This window comes from Musa acuminata, chromosome BXJ1-5 (assembly GCF_036884655.1).
Source record: "Musa acuminata AAA Group cultivar baxijiao chromosome BXJ1-5, Cavendish_Baxijiao_AAA, whole genome shotgun sequence".
NCBI lineage: Eukaryota > Viridiplantae > Streptophyta > Magnoliopsida > Zingiberales > Musaceae > Musa > Musa acuminata.
The window spans coordinates 3,223,782-3,243,695 of NC_088331.1; the positions used below are offsets into that span (position 1 = coordinate 3,223,782).

Consider the following 19,914-nt stretch of genomic DNA (forward strand, 5'->3'; position numbering starts at 1 on the left):
TGCTCTTGATTTTTTTCCTTTAGCATCGAATGTTTTCTTTTGTAAATTGTATAAATGGAAAAATAAAACACATTCTTTGAAAATAAAACAAAGATGAAACATATATATATATATATATATATATATATATGGGTGATGGAAACTCTAAGCATGTGGAAGCTCCCATGCATTCAGAACCTTGCGCCTATTGGTAACCATTAGCATGTTTTTGTAGACTATATGCACATTTTTTTTCTTTATATAAAAGAAAAGTATATTACTTAAGCATCATACATATTAAAGGAGCTTTGGATCCTAACGTATCAGAGCGCAAAAAATGACACACTGATGGAGCCATTCCCCTCTCAAAAAAATCACTCACCTCTCAAAAAAATGATATAAAATATGTAGATGTAATTAGCCTACCATGTGAAGCAAACCAATTTACCTCATTCTTGTCTCATACACGATAGACTATACGGGAATTAAAAAATATTAATATATGTCAAATGTCCTTAATTACATTTCAAGGAGAAATAGCTTTGTGTAAGACCTCCACTAACATTTCTGAAGCAGATTCCATATGGATCATTCTACATCCATCCAGCATCGCCACTCGAAGGCCATCTCTAACAGCTATAACTTCACATACATTTTAGAGTGTTATGGATTTAATTAATTTTATCCATGTCATATGATATTATGGATTTAACTAATTTTATCTAAGTCATACGATACCCTTGAGTATCCACCTAAGTTAGTCTCTCCGGCATCTTTCGTGATCTTCTAAAGACTAACAAAATAGAAGATGAGTTATAGGAAACATTTAACTTAGGATTATAAATAAATATTTTAACAAACACCTAATAGACAATATAAATTATAAATATAGACTTCATAAGTTTTGAACAATCGTACAACATAACACTACTATATATTAATATAGTGAACCAATCCTAGACACTATCCACATTATACTACTATAAATTAATGCAGTGAACCAATCTTAGACACTATCCTTAAGGGTCATTTAGCCATATGTCACTTGGGTAGCTCTAAGGTATTATGCTGACTGACACTTCACAACACTTTATTAAACTAGAAAACCCTTAAAACTTCACGACATTTATAAGATGAAGATGATCATAAAAGCTAACCAAAATGAGATTGTTAAGCCTATTATATGTTGTGTAAAGCATTAACAAAATTAAAAAGCATGGATATACTCAAATATTATGTCAAACACCTTATGTACATATTTGTCTGTGATATTCTCCCTCACTTATTCCTTCGACGTTTTCGTCGAAGTCTTTGTGAATGCCATATCTTCTCACTTTTGCTAAATCTTCGATCTTTTGCTTTAGTTGCAATGCCTCTCAATTGCTCTCTACTGCTATTATTAAGTAGTCAAACTTTGATTAGTTAATTTTTTTTCAACTCGCTAATGACTTTCACTTTAGTGTAGGGCCGATCGAATTATGCTAGCCTTTGCTGGTTTCTACATATCCTTCAAATGAAGGAAAAGACATTTTTATTGTGCGTAGTCTATCAAATGTTTCACACTGCTTGAACTAGATGGATGCATGTTGGAGCTTTAACAAGCATTGCCTCATAGCTTTAAAGTTTTGATGTCTTTCTTTCATAAAATTAACCAATTAATTCTCTTATTTAGTTGATGCCTCTAAGTAGGTTCATATAACTTTCACTTTTGATTGATATTATATTAAGAAATGAAGTGGATAATATATTCTTAGTTGAATCGATCATCATTGGTGAGGATTTGATAATTGTTATCTTTTACTAGGTTTCTTTGAAGGGTTATTGAACATGTATAAAGCTCCTCTATTAGATAAGTAAGAGAATTGAGTACTTAATTTCATCCATTCTCTTAAGAGTTGAAAAAGACAAAAATTACTTATCTTCGTTCTTCTCTTCGAGAGTTGTACTTTATGTATCAGGCTATTTACTAAATTTCACTTACTTTTGGTTCATAATTCTAAAGCACATGAAGTGTTCGTATTCCTTGTGTTGAGTTAGCTACTATAGTCCACCTCTTTATTGCTATTGAACTTCTAGAATGTTAGAAATTTTGCTCGAAAAGAGCAAAATTTCACTGAATTGGAATAAATCTTTGATAGTTTGTCACCTTTGGGATTGTATCATCTTCTCCATTATCTTCGTCACCTATTCCTTTGAGTAGAAAAGGTATAGCATCACGTACTACCTGTTGAATCTAAGATTTTGGTGATGAAATCAATTGATGAGTTTATGATATAATTTACATTTTGAGTGATGCAGGACTAGCTTCGATTAAGGAGAGGCAAATTGATTAAAGCAGGAGGAATCAAATATTGTGCCAGAGTGAACATGTCAGAAGATTGGATGTTGGGTCAGAGGATTGGTCGACGTATCGACAGAAGGCTTCGTGCCGTGAATTTGGGTATCGAGCTGAAGGATCAAACATTACGCCAAGGAGATCAAAAGTTGCGGGAGTCAACATGCTGATTGGGTAATACATTGAAGAAGAGAACGATGCGTCGAAGGATCGGGCGAGCGCCGGATGAACCAATGACATGTCAGACAAAGGATTCATGCTTTATAATAATTTGTCTAAGATCAAAGTAGTTTATGGGACTAATTGAGTTAGCTTTTGGTGTAATAATGTTAACTCAATTAAGGCCAATTGGGCCTTAATTGAGACTAATTTGGGCTCATTTGGAGGCCATTCAATGACCCAAAAGTTGGGTCAGGCAGTGGCACTGTCAGAACAGGCGGTAGAATCGCCTGTGAGTCGAAAAACTTGAAAAACCCGATTTACAAGGCTATCAGGCGATGGTACCACCTAGTGATAATGTGTTAGGTGATGGTACCGCTAGACTGGGCGGTGGTACCACTTGTACCCAAAAGATCTAATTTAAATTTTTGGCTCCATTTTTTAAACCATTTGGGGCCTATAAATACCCCACTTGAGTAGCAAGAAAGGAGCAAGAATTCTTGAGAACAAAACTGAGTAAACTCTACCAAAACTTTAAGTTCCCTCCTCCTAGTGCTTAGAGTTAGTCCTAAGGGAGATATGTGAGGGACTACTTGTGAAAGAGTGGCTTGTAAGGGTTGTCTCCTAAACCTGTGAAAAGAAGAAAAATGTATAAAAGGGTAGTTGTTCTTCGCTTATTAAAAGAATATTAATGGATGTCGGTGGCCTTGACAAAAGAGGAATCCGGAGTAGATGTAGGTCACGACGATCGAACCACTATAAAAATCTGGTTTGCATTTACTGTTGGAAAATCTTGGGGGCGACATCACATGCGCAGCAGAAGAACAAGAAAACAAAATCCCCCGTTTCCCAAAGAGATGTTCGTCGTCGTACGAAGATTGGTGCGCAAAATCCATGAAACTTAAAACTCCGTATAGAGTATATTGTGTTATCTAGGGATATCGTATATCCCTGTTTCCTTGCAGATCCTTAGGAGAGAGTGAAGGAGGTCAAGCGTCCTCCTCTCTAGCGGTGATCCACATAGTAGGGCTGCGACGACGCTCCTCAAAACTCCGGGCCTACTCTGAGGTAGAGAGGGGGAGGAAAATAGGAGAGACAAGCAAAGACTCTAGATTATAAGGCTCTGAATCCCTCCTATTTATAGAGGTCCCCTGTCAAACCCTAATGGGTCCTCCCCTAGTGGGTATTGGATCTGCATCCAATAAGACAAGGGCTCCGTCGGATATCTCGTATCCGAACCTCTACTCATCGCAATGCCTACCATATGTGTGTGACCCTCTAGGCCCAATATCGAGCTAGCCGTGAGCCACACCTGTCAGAACTCCTTCTAACTCAATGAATTATTATCTCTGTAATAATTCACTTGACTCATCGACTACGGACGTACTAGGCCACTACGCCGTAGTCCCCAAACGATACAGGGAAATCCAATCCATTGGACCTATCTGTCCTCAGTTACCGTGTACCTATAGTCCCTCATCCATCTAATATCCCAGAGACCGTATATCGAGCATGGTGCTGTCAGACCCTTACGGTTTCTACTCGAGTCTCGCTCTAATCGGATTCTCCCGGAGAACTCTTTCTCTCTCAACCCGAATGACCATAGCCAGGGATTTGTCTGAGTAAGAACACATGAGATATTCCTCTCATGACGCCGAGAGTGGATGATCCTCTATCGACACTCAATAGCCCTCGTAAGGTCGACTATCACTCCGAATGACCAATTGTACTAGATCTGAGACAGCCAAACCTATAAGTCTAGTATCAAAGAGTAGAGCACTCATATAGGACATCCTTGGTGTCTTAAGTCTAAGGACCAGATACACCACTAGGACTACGGAATCGCTGTCTGACAATAAGGCATCATCAACCATCCATCATTTCGTAAGCGGATCAATCAGTGAACTCATTCTCCAATGAGCACCTGTATTGTATCCCTAGTGTCCCTACACAAGTGGCTATGAGACCAGCTGCATTCATCATATGGACGGGTATACAGCACACCGGTCTATCCGGTTATCACGATGTCCCTCTCGAGTAATCTGTGACCGGGATTATTTAGGATCTGTGTTTAAAGGTGAATCGATCTCATTATCATGATCTTATCACGATCTGATTCCCATTGCACAAATCCAAGGACATCACTATATATATATATATATATATATATATATATATATATATATATATATATATATAGTTATAAAGTGATATATGCCAACATATAACAAGCAAAAAGATTATGTATCAAGTCACACGTGCCATCACTCACGTGATTGGTTTGCTGGGTACCTATGACTAGCATGTCCTTGACATAGTGATGCCTACACCTAAGGAAGGGGTAAGCGAGGATGAGATCGCTTGCTACGTAAAGTACATAGATAACTCCACTTTTGCTCAGTATTACATGTTGGGCTCCATGACTCTTGAGTTATAGAGGTAGTATGAAAAGATGGATACTAGATCCATTCTCCTGCATCTCTACAAATAATTTGAGAAGCATGAAAGAATTCAATGATATGAGATATCAAAAGTCTCTTCCGTGTCAGGATAACTAAGGGGATATTAGTTCAGAACTATGTCTTCAAGATGATTAAGTGGATAGAGAAGCTTAAGGGTCTAGGACTGGTCCTAGAAAATAACATGTGTGTGGATCTTATGCTTCAGTCCTTACTAGATTCCTTTTCTTGGTTCATTATGAATTTTCACATGAAGAAACTTGAGGTGACTCTCCCTAAGCTCTTCAATATGTTGAGAGAGGCTGAGAGTACCATCAAGAAAAAGAAGTTAGTTCTGTGAGACCAAAAAGAAAAGGAAGGAAGAAAAGTCCTTTAAGATGGGCAAGAGTAAAGGCAACCGAGTAAAACAAAAGTTGCTAAGAAGGACTCGACAAAGGACAAAGGCCAACACCTCCACTACGACAAAGACGGGCACCGGAAGAGGAACTATAAAAAATATCTTGTAGAGAAGTTAAATAGAAGCTTGGAAAAACTTTAAGTACATTCATGATCAGTCTCCATTTGTCGATTCTTATGATAACGCATAGGTATTGGATACCGACAGTGCTTATCACATCTATAATTCATTGCAGGTTCTAGTAAGGCCTAGGAGATTGGCGAGAGGCGAGAGGCGAGATGGATCTCAAGATGTGTAATGGAGCAAAAGTTGCTATAGTGGCTATTGGCGAGATCACCCTACATCTACCTAGTGGAGCTACTATTGCATTGGATGCATGTTACTTTGTTCCTTCTATTATCAAAAATATTATTTTCATTTCATATTTGACAATTAGTGGACATAAGTTAGTTTCTTTTAAGAAGAATGATTGTTCAATAATATTCTATGATAAGATCATCACTAAAGGAATATTGCATAATGGTTTATTTATACTAGACATTGCTCCATATATCATGAATGTAAGTGTATCCGAGGAAAATATATGAGGTGAACAGTATATACCCGTGACATTGTAAGCTAGATCGTATCTACGAGGAAATTATTCAAAAGTTCTTGATAGAAATTATCTGTACCCTTACTAATTGATAATTCTATTACAATTTCTAACGACTCTAATGAGCTTGATTGGGTTAATTTAATTTATAATCGATAATTATATCAAACTTTTTATGGGTTACCTTATAATATTCTCTTTTTGTTTTTGGGAAAAGAAAAAAAAAAAAAAAGCTTGAACGATGGATGCCAAAAGAATATATGGGCAGACACCCCTTCAACTTAAACTAAAAAATGATGATGATGCTTTAGCACAGCAACAACCATAAGAGCATATAGGCATAGCAAAGTTGGGTAGAAGGTTTTGGTTCCCTACCGTAATCATATTTAATAATCATTTGTCACTATCATGATTATTTATGCAGTTTATTTTAATGAGGTGGATACTACTTTTGTTTTAGTTAATTGCAAGTTGAAACCTATGCCTGAGAAGCATACAATGTTGTTGTCTGTGTTCTTGATGTTGCAGCCACCTTTCTTTACATGGGAATGAATAGCAGCAGTATGAGAATCTTAATGAGCTTAACATTTCGGAAGTTTGATGTTATCCTGCGAAGAACAACTCCCAGAGTAGAGTAGGATTCTGCTCCTGCTTCCCTCTACAAATCAAATAGCAGCACCTCATGTTTAATGTAAGGAAGGATCGCCCCAAGCTAATTGTTTGGTACTTCATCAACTTGTATTGTAGTATTCTGTTTTACGACCTAATTTATAATTCCGAGGATCCAACCTAAATTTAGAATTCAATTATTCATATAGGATGGGATGCTTAGTGAGTATTTTAGAGCTAACATATCTCACGTATAAATAATCATTCAAATATTTATAGATGATGGTTACGAAAATATTTGATTTATATATTAATTTTTAAATTGAATTATAGCCAATCAGTTGTTTATTATTATTATTATATATATAATTAATTAATTTTGTATAACCACAGAGAATCAATAAAATAATTTTAGGACACCAAAAAAAAAAAAAAAACATCAAAACACACAACAATCAGCAAAGAGATGAGAAAAGTTTGGTGTAAGATTTGACAGGATTAATGCCTTAAATTATTTGGCATTTCTCAGCAAAGATTTCTATGAGACATCCATCAACAATGTTTCTATTATTTGTAATCATATAAATAATTTGTTTGACATGTCTCATTTTCATAAGAAATTGTCCCCTGATATTGAGAATCATTATCATTAAATGAATCCATAATCATTTACTTGGTAAGAACAATAATTTATTTCAACTAATAAATAATACCACTGACAATAACTATCATTTTATTACAAATGAATCCAAATTTGAAATAAGTTGCAATAGTTTAACTATTATCATAAACCCAGTGGAATTTTTTTTTCTTCTTCTAATTATAACTTAATTAAAATAATTAATTTTGATTATTTTGTTTTTTTTTTAATAAAAGAAAATAATTAGAGTCAGTCAAATATCTCTGTCATTGGAAATATATTTCCTGCTGGCCTTTGTTTCCTTCCTGTGATGATAAAAGCAAAGGCAGGTGGAGGAAGAGAATGGAAGCGTTTTTTGATTCTTTGGAGTCGTCTCTCCCACTCTTTCTCGGCCGGTTTCGATAGGCGTTGGGGGAAGAATCATAGCTCCGGATTTCCTCTGGCTTGTTTGAATCCGTCAAAATCCAATTTTGATGCGAAAACTGCCCTTGTCGAGCGGGATTCAGACGTGATTCTTCAGATTAGATCCGGAAATCTGATCTTTTCTTTTCTTGTCTCCTGTAATCCTCGTCGGGATCGTCTGCCGCTTCCTTGCGTGTCGGAACAGCCGGTAAGGGGGGATTCTTAGCTGCTGATCTTGGAGGTTTTGGTACCTGGAAGGGTTGGGGGCGTCGTGTGATTTCTTGTAAAAATCTCTTCTTGCTGGCGAGTTTGGATTGATCGGTTCTGTAACACTCGAATTCATCAAGATTTTGTGGCTTATTTATTCAGGCGATGGCGCTCGTTTCCTGAAGGGGCTCGCGATGGCCGGAGAGGATTTGATTGAGGTCAAATTTAGGCTTTTCGATGGCACCGACATCGGGCCGAGTAAGTATGATCCTACCACCACCGTGGCCTCTCTCAAGGAAACCATACTTGCTCGATGGCCTCAAGGTGAGCGAGTGTTTCCCCCTCGTTTGATTCCTTCCGTTGTCCAGATAGATGAATTCTCGAACCTTCTACCTCTGCTTATTGTCGGTGGAAATTTGATCTGCGCTATAATTCCATGGATCCTAGATGTGTAGTCTTGGGTGCATGACTTGGTTGCGTATCATTGTGGTTCATCTTACCTGGTCTCTACCCGCACTTTTTGACTCTGACGAGAGTGTCTTTCAATTCATCTAAATTTCATTCCGAAATTGAAGTAAACAGTGGCTCAAGTTTATCCTTTAAATGCTTTTTTCATCTGTCCTGCCTTGGGCTCTCCTTTCTCTGATTGATACTGATTTCTGTTACCATATTGCTGTTCTCTGATCATATTTGCTGTATTCATTTACTGGTTTGTGAAGCAACCTCTATTTCTTTCTTTTTTTCCTGGCAGTGTAACCTACACAGTTGCTCATAGGCACTGTTTTCTTATAGTAACATTAATTTTATACCATGTAACATATCTGTTTCCTTTTGTCTGGTGGGTTGCTTTTACTCCCCTTCAAGGCATCATCTCCATGTTGATGCCACAGCTATTAGGATCTGTACTAAAACAATGACACTTTTCTTGGAGGATGCAGTGTTGGTTTTATCTACACTTTAAATTGACTTAACTGGGTTCTCTAGTGTCAGTCTTTTTATATATATCACAATGTTCAATAGATGTATGAGAAAAGGGTTTTAGAATGCATAATGGTAGCTTAGAGGGTGCAAAATAGGGCTTCGATGTTGCTATTAAATAAGAAGCAATAGATTGCTGCTTACGTGGAATGGGAATAGCAACTCGAAGTAGCTATTTAGCCAAGGGCGTCTTCTGGTCGAGTCTCCAGGACAAAAAGATGAAGAGAACGCCAAATCGAATTTGATCCATAGTGCTTACTTGTTATGGCTTTGGATATGCTTTTGGAAAATTTATTGTAGGTTGACTTTGGCTGATGAGTTATGTCATATTGCTAGCGGAAAATTGATCCAATATACTAACTTAACTAAAGGCACAAAGTTTTTCTTGACATTTCTAAGATTATGTATGTTCCATGTGTTTGATCTTAGTCCTACGGTCTACAACATTTACTTTTTAATGTTTATGTCAAGAACTTATCCCAACTAAAAATAAGTAACTGCTAAATCATTTGCTTGTTTGGAAAGGGGAACTTGATGCACTAAATAGCATGATGAATTTGCCTGTATCTGCTACACCATTGTTATGCTTGGAACCCTCAGGTCATATGGTTTTTTTGTTTTGGATTTTTCTTTTTCTTCACTGTTTAATATTGACCATATTTTTCATCTTGGGGGCTGACTCTTGTTTTTTAGGTAAAGAAATTGCTCCTAGAACGATAAACGATGTGAAGCTCATAAATGCTGGAAAGATTTTGGAGAACAACCAAACAATTGCGGAGTCTAGAACACCAGTTTGTGAACTTCCTGGTGGTGTAATCACAATGCATGTTGTAGTGCGGCCTCCCATGCTTGACAAAACCAATGGTATTTTCATGTGATACCAGTGTTTTGTCTAAAATTTTGTTTCATATTCTTGTGGCTAAATATAACATTCATGTAGTTACTATTCGTATCTACTTCAAATTTTATTCTCAAGTGAAAATTAACCTTAGCATTCATTATGCCATTATCTTGATCATACCATCACTTTTAGTTAACCGTTGACCTTTTAAACGGTCGATTAAGTAGAAGAAATACAGTGGTTAAAATAATGTTTATCAGATGATGTAACATTTTTTATGAAGTTCGATGGACGTAATCAGTCTGCTACCAATCTATCATATGATAACATGCCATTCCTGAATGTCTTTTTTATGTGCACTTGCTGTATGTAACATACAAGTTTTTTTGCTATCTGGAGATGAATTACTTGTTTTAAATGAAAGATATCTTTGTATACCTGATGCAATTATGTGTGCATATCGTACTGCTTCTGTCACTTTCTACTGCCATGTTACAACATGGATTTTGGGCAAATGTGTTTTGTTGCAAACACTGCGACTAGTAGGAGGTTTTGCGCATTTAGTCCAAAGAAATAGATTGCATTTGAGCATCCGACTGATGATGCTTTGAGACACATCTGACTGGCTGGTTACTATTGAGTACTATCTTCTGAGCATTTAAAATTTCTAGGTAATGAGAAAGTTTGCTCTCTTGCTCTATGACTCGATCAGTTCTCGTTTGTATCAACATTCTAATGCTAAATATTCTACTGTAATAAGTTGAATATTCTGCTGCTAATGTAGAATGTCACACAGGTAGTGTATTTTCATCTAATGAGTATACTACAGCACTTTTGTAATCAAAAGAAACCACCACTCAATCTGTAGCAGATTCTACTGCTAATAAGTGGTGGTTTCTTTTAATTACAAGAGTAGTGTAATTCCATTGCCGGTATTAATTTGAATTTTCCGTGTTACAATGAGATGCTGACATGGATGTGTACAAGCTCTTGTTGACATAGTTATTCTACACATTAAAGTTCTCTTCTTTTGTCTGCTAGACTGACACTGGTTTCTCTGTACAGAAAAACAACTTGCCAAGGCCCAAAAGACCAATAGATGTGCTTGCACTATCCTCTGACGCCATGGCATGATGTGATGAATTCTTTCCAATTAGCTATCGGAGGCTGTTTTCAGCTTTGGTTACTTGAATGTGAATTTACTGATTAGTAACTTCAATTTTCACCATCTGGGAATGAACATCATGGTTCAAGTTTCTTGTCGCTGTTGAAGACTTGAACTAATTGTGCGAGGGCGTCAATAGAAGAAGAATGGTATCGTAGTATGCAACTAGTCATGTTTGTGTGAGAATTGAACAATGACATTGTTTGCTTCTTTAGTGTATTGTTGATAGGGTCGAATGATTCTTTTAAGTGTTGGTGCCGCTAGCGAAGCTTTGTGCATGTTACAAGTCTTACAGGTCCATAATTGAAGAGAGACAGTAAAATGCTGAACATAATGTGCCTCAACAAGGATGAATCTGTTTCTATGATTTGGAAAAGAACTTTTCTGCTGGTTATGAATACTTAATGGTTTTAATGTTCGATAACTTTCGTCTTCTGTCTCCGAGTAATGAGAGATCATTAAATTGGTCGGTGTTTTGTGGTTTCTTTGTTTAATGTACATATTTATTTGCTCATCTATATGTGGAACTTGGTAATTCATCACTGACATACCAGCAGTCCTACCTTGGCAAAAATGAATCAGATTACATACTTGTGCATGATTTGTAGATTGAAGCTTCTTCTGCTCACACTCATTGACAGGGCCAGAATATGTTTGTGGAATAGAATGATCAAACTCTATGGGAACATCAATGAGATAGAAAAGTTGGGAAAGAGTGGAATTCAAGTGTTTTTGATTTCTGTAAGGTGACAAAATCCAGAATATGGTGATCATCATGTGATTAGAAATATTATCTTCCATATCATTATTTAATTCATGATTTCACAGGCAATAGGTAATTTAATCGTTTCGACTTTAAAAGGTTTGCTAAAAGATATTGCTCTAATCTGATGACGAACCAATCAATATTGGTATATTTGGTAGGGACATTATTCAAAACATTGATCAATTGGATTAGATGCGAGTAACTATTTAGGTTACGTTTCCAAACATAATTATATTTTTAATATATATTTAAGAAAAGAGTTTAAGTAAATATGCAGTTGTGGGATATTTTAAATGTTTAATAAATAATATTATAAAGATTATATTTTAAATTTGCATTGACGTAAGTATTGTTTAGTAAAATTATATTTTAAATTTTTATTTAATATTGTGTGATAAATTTGCCCTTCTAATATTTTTATTTTTTAATAAAAATAAATACATATTTTTTTTATTTAAACTAATAAGTAAATAAATAAATTTATGTAATTTAAAAAATATAAATATAAATAAATAAATAAAAATTTACTAAGTTGAGTTCTTACTAAATCATGTTGACAATCTTATACTTTAAATAATGTCATAAGGTACTATAAAAACTTTAAAAATTATATTAACATCCTACAAATATTGAAATGTTAATACTATCTTGAGATAACATAGCATTCAAACATTCGGACCAAATACGATTTTAATAAAGTTTATCAAGCATAATTTATATTTGTAATGTGCATTGAGCCTTTAATGCATATTTCAAATAACTTCCCTAAGCTTATTAAACATCTTGACAGAACATATATATATATATATATACACACACAAAATGGTATAGTGTAAACAATTGTAGATTTACAAAATACATCTATAAATATAATTCAATCATATAAATATAGAGTTGTAAGCAACATAGTATTTTTACAAAATAGTATTAATTTCATATAAGATTGACTAAAACAATTTAAGTCGATAAATTATATATTAGTTATTTAATCAACTATGATTTCAGTTCTGATTTTAGAGTTCAAGAATCAACTATGTAAAAGACTCACTCCAATTTCAACAAAACATGAACCAAACATGTCAAAATATGGTTATTCTAATTCAAATTCCAGTAAAATTTTGGTTTCAACTCCATCCACATACCACCTAATGCTCAAATGACATTATGTAATTGAACCAGACGATATATATTTTTTACTTTCAATTGAGCTGTTTCTTTCTCCCGGAAAGAGAAAAACAAATAATTGAAACATACCCAGCATCAATGTACCAATGAAATCTTAGACGATCTACTTTTAATAAATTTTGTTGATATAAAAGAACAACATTTTCTCAAGGATATGTATAGTCCAGAAAGTTATGGTGTGAGAGATGAACAAAGAAGATGAGTTCCTAATCATTCAGGCCCCAGTCATAGGGTTGATATATTACCTTCATCGGAGTTTTTGAAAGCAATTCCAAGATCTCCTCGGATTCTGCCGGATCCAAGTAGTTCACTGCATGCTTGAGTACCTCGAGCTCATTTTTTCCAAAATCCATGCTATACCTAAGGAGGATCATAGGACATTATTTAACAAGTGCAGTGATTTTTGACTGCCTAATTCATCATTAATGCATGTTTTATACAATAAATACACTAAATTTTCTAAAATTGAATGCTGGTGTACTAGTTTCATTTTCGGGTAGAGAAAAAAACGTTTCCCGAACCCAAAAGAAACCTTACCACTGCAAGATCTTGGTTACGGATGCTACCTTGGCTTCAGCATCCACAGACACTCCTCCGTTCCTTATGAAATCACGGGCAGCCTCCATCAGTTCCTTGTCGAGATTTCCTGGTGAGTAGCACCTAAGTGCAGGCCCAGATCTTGTGCCACACACCAAGGCAAAGTGAACCAATGGTTCTGGGTATGGAAGAGCAACCTGATCCACCACAACAAAAAGATTCATGTTTCAAAGAATATATGGAAATTATGCTCTTACTAGATTGGCTATAATTAAAATGGTTAGGTTACAAAAGTAAGAAGGTCCATCCAGATCTGAAACTGGGATAAATTTACTTTTGTGATAGTGTTCCAATGAATATTAGAATTTTTATTGTATGATAGATCATAAAGTTAATATAAATATTTAGGCAATACGTAGGTCCCATGTATGATGATAATCTCATTGCTTGTTGACAATTTCTCCTTAATAATAATTACAATGGAAAGCAGTAGTCTCAAATGTACCATTAGCATTCATATCCTCTCTCAAGCTTTTCAACATGATTCTCAATCTTCAAAATGATTTCATTCTGCAAATACTTCTGTCTCAGTTAAGAGAAGATGAGTGATGAACATACAGAAAGAAAAACTACAGGACCATAATAGGCCAAAATGCCATAATCACACTGTAATCAAGATGTTCCGTCAAAGTTAACCAGTGAATCAACAAAACCTACACTTGAACATGAATGAATGGTAACTTTAGATTGCTCTTAGAAACAGAACTCATACAGATTACATATCCTTCGTTTCAAAATCAGTCCCAGTATGCTCATTAAGTGCACACTGATTTTGCTCTTTGCAAATCCTGAAAGGGCATGCTAAATGTACATTGTACTCCAGGCAAGACAATCTCTATTTCTAGCCACAACTACAACACCAGAATCAGACCCTAAAATTACTAAAACTGTAATCAAATTCAGCAAAAAGAAAAAAAATCATATTACCATGATGTGTACAGAAGGCTGAACTCGCATCTATTTCTTTCTTCTATTGAAGCAGTATCAAATTAGCTTCTTTCTTTGTCCCTTCCATTTAAAGTTCTAGAAACTAGATCTTGTGACAGTTGCACCATGTTCAATTAATAGACCCTTTGGGTACTAGTTTCACTATGTGCATGTATAAAGGTCACAAATCAAAATATCTTATTCAAGCCAACATCAACGAAGATATCTATTGACAGATCACTATGCAGATATGCTGATACTATGTGGAAAAATTATTTAAAGATATGCATTCAATATTGAGTTCAATATCCAATTAAAAGATTCTCAATTTATCAATCTAGCATTCTAACATTTAGTTCAATATCAATAAAAAGAGGCTGGATAAATATCAATTGAACCGATATTGATTTTCATCATTGCTTCCAAAGACAACTTTGTAGTATTAGGATAAGGTCAAATTCTGCATGTTCAAATAATTCCTTGATGTAAAGAAAAGGACAGGACACTTTTACCTTTAAGCGTTTGTCTTTCTGTCCAAAAGGCTTGGTGAGATTGTATGGTGGCCGTTGATTTCCCCTCAAGATTCCATTGTGGATGGCTGATAGCGAATAGGCACAACCCCCAATGACGTATTTAAAATCACCAAAGAACTTTCTCCTTTCCAAAGCCCCAACAGGATGACCCCACGTCAATATTGCATGGATGGCCATCATGTTATAGAGGTTAATGAAGAAAGCAAGCTTTTCTTCCCGTGACAAGGATTCTAAATCCACCCTCTGAAGCTCTTCAATTATTCTCAAATACCTACAGAACATGCAGTAAAATGGCAACCCATTATTGTTTACAAAGTTCAAGTTCAATTGCAACAAGACTCAATTTGTGATATTAATTTGTATTGACATATGCGCTCATGCAAAGACAAGAAAGGTCCAAAACCGGACTGAAAGACACGTACAGTTTGTTTTAGCAGAATCTGTCATAGAAACCAAATCAATGGATATATGGTAAATATTCTATGCATTTACAGATGCCAACACAAGAAAAGAGGCAAACTAAAGGAAGAAACCTAGATCATTTTGTAGAAACCACAAGTTGGAATTAGGCTGCATATGTGTAGGTTTTCAATACTATAACAGATGGATAAATTTGCCAATTCCTTACAAGGATCCATATTCAGAAGCAACAGAAACCTTCAGGAATAAGAAAAGCAAAGTGTACATTGTCAAATTTATAAACAATTTCTGTCTTCTAGACTGTATACAACTTCATTAAGGAATAAAGTATTCATCTTATACTAAAAGCAACCAGCTGCTCAAAAGCTGATAAATCTCAGAAGTATTAACATCACAAAAATATTCTAGTTTGTATTAAAAACAGTGCTACTGCTAACCTTTTGAATTCCTCACAACTATGGATTCTCCAGTAATCAACATGCTTTCCATCTTCAGACATGTATGCTTCAATGATTGCATAAGATAGAAACCTCAACCTTGATGCTATTTCAGTGACAGGCTTGGGTTTAACTTCGAACATGCCCCTTGGAATATTGTAACATTGAGTCATGATGACTGGATCATGCTCCAAAAACCGATACAAGTGGTTTCCATCCTCAAATATGTTCTCACTGTTTGCACATGAAATTAAAAGATTAATACAAATCATCAAAGTGATTCTAAAGTGCAAATTCTGATCCATTCAGACAGTCAACCACATGTGGGGGAATAATTTTAAATGCCAAATGCTATTGCAGAATTCTTACTCCAAAACATGCCGGAAAAAGTGTTGGCTGACAAGCTTTCTTCCAAATTCCACTGCCTGCATTTAAGAAAAAAGATAAGAAAACTTGAAAATGTACTATATATTTGCATGTGCTTTTGAAGAGAATAATAATGTGAAATTTGAAAAAACTGAAGTAAATATAACTTATTACACTTTTACTAATAGATTCTATATGTAGCCATAAATGATATGTAAGTTTCCCGATGCATGAACTCTTCGAAGTTGGCTATGCGAGCAAAGAAAAGGCAGTTCATCAATCATATCAATAAAAAAAGAAAAACCTTCACAATGATGCTACTTCAATAGACAAGATTCAAGAAAATATTTGATGCACATAACATTGTTATGCGACTTCAATATGGTTTACATTAAATTGACATATTAAAATTTTTTATGTTACTAATTCCAAAAAAGGGCATCCACCCTGCATATCATAGGCTTTCAGGCTGCTTTGTTCCATGTAGAAGGATATTTGATGAGCGAATGAAACATATAGGTGGTAAATATTTTAGAATTCTTGTTCCTGCAGAGAAAGTGGTCTGTACTTTGTTCCTCTTGTCAGTAGTAAGAAACATCAAAGCAGATATTAAGCCACAAAATATGTCTGGGGACTAACCTCTTCTCTTTCCAAATACTGATCGTCAGACAGAAAATCCACAGCTTCAGACCCAAGAAAACAAATGCTAAACCTTCGCATCTTGTAGAATCTGTCTTTAAGAATGATTGACTCTTTCATTTTCCTGACAACTGAGGCCAACTCATCAACCTTTCCACTGCCAGATTCATCATCTTCACCAGGCAATGGTGGCAAAGGAGCTGTAGGTGGAGGTTCTTCACTGAAAATACCTTTAATTTTCTCATCAAGCTGTCCTGAATCATTCATAGTCTCAAGTTCAGTTAATCCCCCAACAAGAAAATCATTAAACAACACCTTTGGAACAGCAGAAGATCCTGTGATTTTCTCTAACTCAAACTTTCTAGTAGGGAATATATCTATGTTGATTTCAACAAATCTTAGTCTCTTCTGACGAAATAAAGACCTAACTCGTTTGCAATCTTGGCAACCCAGCCTTGTATACACCATAATTCTGCCCCTCATGGTCGGCCCATCGGTGGAACATCCAAAAACAGTGTCCTCGACATGCCCAGTTTTGCTATCAGTGACCACATTACGCCCAATCTTGATAAAGTTTAGAGGGTTCCATGCTGATTGGTCTCTTACTTTCTGTGAGACCTCTTTCTGTCTGGGATCAGAACTTCCATTATCATGTTTTACAGAACCTTCAGTTTTTTCATCTGTGTCAGCAGTCCCTTCATCATTTTTCCCAGAAAGGCGACGAAGCACTGTGGAAACAGCAATAGAGCCCTTTTCCTTGACAAAGTTTTTCAGTGCAACGGCTTTTTCAGGCCAAGCATTGACTTGCACATCTGGATCAAGATCAAAAGTTTGACTTGAAAATTCCAAATTTGCTTCTAGTTCAGGAGTCTCGGTTCCGTCAAAAACAGGGTCTGTTTCCTTCTCTTCAACAAAAACTTCCTCTGAACCATGTTTTACTTCTTTTAAATCCTTTATATCCAAATTTCTACTTTCATGAACCTGATGCTCTGTGCTTTGATCATGCTTTTCCGTTTCATATTCGTGCTGATTCAACCCGTCACGTAGGTTCTCACCCTGAAGTTCAGCACCTTCTTCACTAACATTCACAGATTTAATAGCAACTGATAGGCATCCTTCACCCTCTCCAAGAGCATCACTTGGATCAGTTGCAGAAGTCTCAGGGGTTGATGAGTCAATCAAACTCTTCTCATGTTTGTCGTCGTCCTCCATGGTGCAGAACAGGTGTGCAATCGTGTAACCAAGTAATTCAATCACTGTTCCACCTAATCCTAATCCAAACTGGCATTCAAAGAACAATTCTGCAAGAGGAAAGAATAAAAATCTTTATTCATTATGCAAGAAGAACAAGAACATATATTGACGAGACAATTTTACTACAGCCATGAACAACTTAGGAACACTTACTGCTAGACCTGAAGTTCCTAAAACTGAATTTATAACCTTGAACAAGCAAAAGAACATATTTGCGACAATGATTCAAGTCTATCAAGTTAATGTCACAGTCATCTCATCGGATCAGATCATGACAAGCATCATCAGAATAAATATAGTATTGGGTATGGTGACCAGAAGAGATACTATTGTTAACTCGGGTCTAAAATTTTGGTATTAATAATTTAGACTTATCGAAATTAATGGGTCAATATATCTAGACAAGAGCATTACTTTTACTACAATGCATGTTAAAAGCTTTAAGAAGCTATTGGTTCACCTAGCAGTCATCAAGCGTGACACTTGAAAGGTTCGAGAAGAATTAAATTACCTGCCAAACCAACTAAATCACCAGTACTCAAAACCATTTGGTATAAAGCTATAATCTCCAATCCAATTTGACATTAATGATACAAAAACCCCACTAGAATCTCTCATCCAACTTGAGAACATCAAGAGTATCATCCATATCCCCGTAAAAAGTAAAGAAAAAGAAAATACTAGTAAAAATATTCATTCTTTATAGCAAATAGAAAACCTAAAAGGAAAACAGTAACACAGAAAACCGCCATCTCTAAAACCCCAACACAAAAGATCCGTTCACAACAAACATCAGCAGAAGGCATCGGAGAACGAACCAGCCGACCGGATGTGCTCCCGCGACGACAGAATGGAACAAATCCGAGACCGATGCGCCTAGACCAAGATCGATTGACCAAAACGGAAGTAGAATTCCACAGAAACGAGGACCAAAGGGGAAGATGGATCGGGAGGCGGGGTTAGAAATGCCGCGGATCTACGAAAGAAGAAGAAGAAGAAGAGATCGGAATCGGAACGAATGGGAGAAAGAGAGACAGTGGTCAACTCGAAGGGGGAGTAGAAAAGGAACGCAAAAAGAGAGATTGTCCGAATAAGAACGGGTCCGAAAGCGGGAATGGCGGGCGAGAACTCGATTGGCCTCGCCCCGGACCCATCGGTCCATTAAATCTACTTTTATATATCAACTGGGCCGGATTAGGCCCACATTAGGTGTAGGATTTGGACTAGGAGACTGCAACGCCTGCTTTGAGATTCCCAAACCGTGATGGTGATGACATAACACGTCGCCTAAAGCTTGTCGGAGGAGGATTTGGACTGCGAGACTGGAACGCCTGCTTTGAGACTCTCCTCGTGAAGGTGATGAAGTAACACGTCCTCTCTCTCTCTCTCTCTCTCTCTCTGTGCAATGGTGACATAATAAAGGGATAGTGGAAGACCATTAAGCAGAACTCCACTGCATTATATTAGTTTCGATCGCCATTTTCATCTAAAGATAAAACCAGTGGAGTCATCATGTCACTGTAATCTAACGCAATAACATTCCAGTGGCCAAATCATCTATAGTGACCTTTCGATGACTGTCGACTCGCTGCTCGCTCATCCCTGCAAATGAATGCTATCTTTACCTTTGCTAGCTTAACTTACGTGACCAGTCCGGTGATCCCCGAGTGCGTGCACTCATGCATGTCTAACGGAAACTGCTATCACACAATTCCCGCCGGTGTTCCTGCACTGGGAAGCTCCTATATATGAGAGAGAGAGTGTGAGAAGGCATTGGAAGTGCAACGCACATCAATCAAGAGAGCATGGCCGTGCTGATCCAAAAACTTGCTGCTATTCTTCTGCTGCTTATGGTTGTGATCTCAGGCGAGGTAGATGCAGCTGCCAGTGACCTGATGAAAGACATGGAGCCAGATACAAAGTTCTTGTGGTGCAGGCACATGTGTGATGATATGATGGGCGTCTGCGTCTACGAGAAGTGCATGATGATTCCCATCGGCCAAGGCCACGGCCGGTGCCATATG

At 36.4% G+C, this 19,914-nt stretch overlaps 2 protein-coding genes across 3 annotated transcripts; one reads left to right on the plus strand and one right to left on the minus strand.

Moving 5' to 3' along the window:
* Positions 1 to 7,478: 7,478 nt before the first annotated feature.
* On the plus strand, positions 7,479 to 11,166 carry LOC135673024 (membrane-anchored ubiquitin-fold protein 3-like). 2 transcript variants are annotated; one of them, XM_065181694.1, is made up of 4 exons: positions 7,479 to 7,858; positions 7,945 to 8,106; positions 9,454 to 9,624; positions 10,667 to 11,166. In XM_065181694.1, the coding sequence occupies exons 2-4, from the start codon at positions 7,977 to 7,979 to the stop codon at positions 10,720 to 10,722; spliced, it is 357 nt and encodes a 118-aa protein (XP_065037766.1). In that variant the 5' UTR covers positions 7,479 to 7,858; positions 7,945 to 7,976; the 3' UTR covers positions 10,723 to 11,166. The 2 variants fall into 2 exon arrangements, with proteins under 2 accessions (XP_065037766.1, XP_065037767.1); XM_065181695.1 differs by having other exon boundaries at positions 7,480 to 7,783.
* A 1,630-nt stretch (positions 11,167 to 12,796) lies between these two features.
* Positions 12,797 to 19,006, minus strand: LOC135673025 (uncharacterized). The gene is made up of 7 exons (XM_065181696.1): positions 18,709 to 19,006; positions 16,637 to 17,937; positions 16,001 to 16,056; positions 15,632 to 15,865; positions 14,754 to 15,045; positions 13,255 to 13,451; positions 12,797 to 13,077 (listed from the first exon to the last, which is right to left on the minus strand). Exons 2-7 carry the CDS (start codon positions 17,846 to 17,848, stop codon positions 12,924 to 12,926), a joined length of 2,145 nt encoding a protein of 714 aa, XP_065037768.1. The 5' UTR covers positions 17,849 to 17,937; positions 18,709 to 19,006; the 3' UTR covers positions 12,797 to 12,923.
* Positions 19,007 to 19,914: the final 908 nt, after the last annotated feature.

What these genes read in the sequence shown, in the direction of transcription:
- LOC135673024 (XM_065181694.1), top strand. Translation starts at nt 7,977, where the DNA reads ATGGCCGGAGAGGATTTGATTGAGGTCAAATTTAGGCTTTTCGATGGC. An exon ending in ACTTGCTCGATGGCCTCAAG is followed by an intron (nt 8,107 to 9,453) that starts GTGAGCGAGTGT and finishes CTTGTTTTTTAG; the next exon opens with GTAAAGAAATTGCTCCTAGA. An exon ending in CATGCTTGACAAAACCAATG is followed by an intron (nt 9,625 to 10,666) that starts GTATTTTCATGT and finishes TTCTCTGTACAG; the next exon opens with AAAAACAACTTGCCAAGGCC.
- LOC135673025 (XM_065181696.1), bottom strand. Translation starts at nt 17,848, where the DNA reads ATGGAGGACGACGACAAACATGAGAAGAGTTTGATTGACTCATCAACC. An exon ending in TTTTTCCGGCATGTTTTGGA is followed by an intron (nt 15,866 to 16,000) that starts GTAAGAATTCTG and finishes ATGTGCAAACAG; the next exon opens with TGAGAACATATTTGAGGATG. An exon ending in GTAACCAAGATCTTGCAGTG is followed by an intron (nt 13,078 to 13,254) that starts GTAAGGTTTCTT and finishes GATCCTCCTTAG; the next exon opens with GTATAGCATGGATTTTGGAA.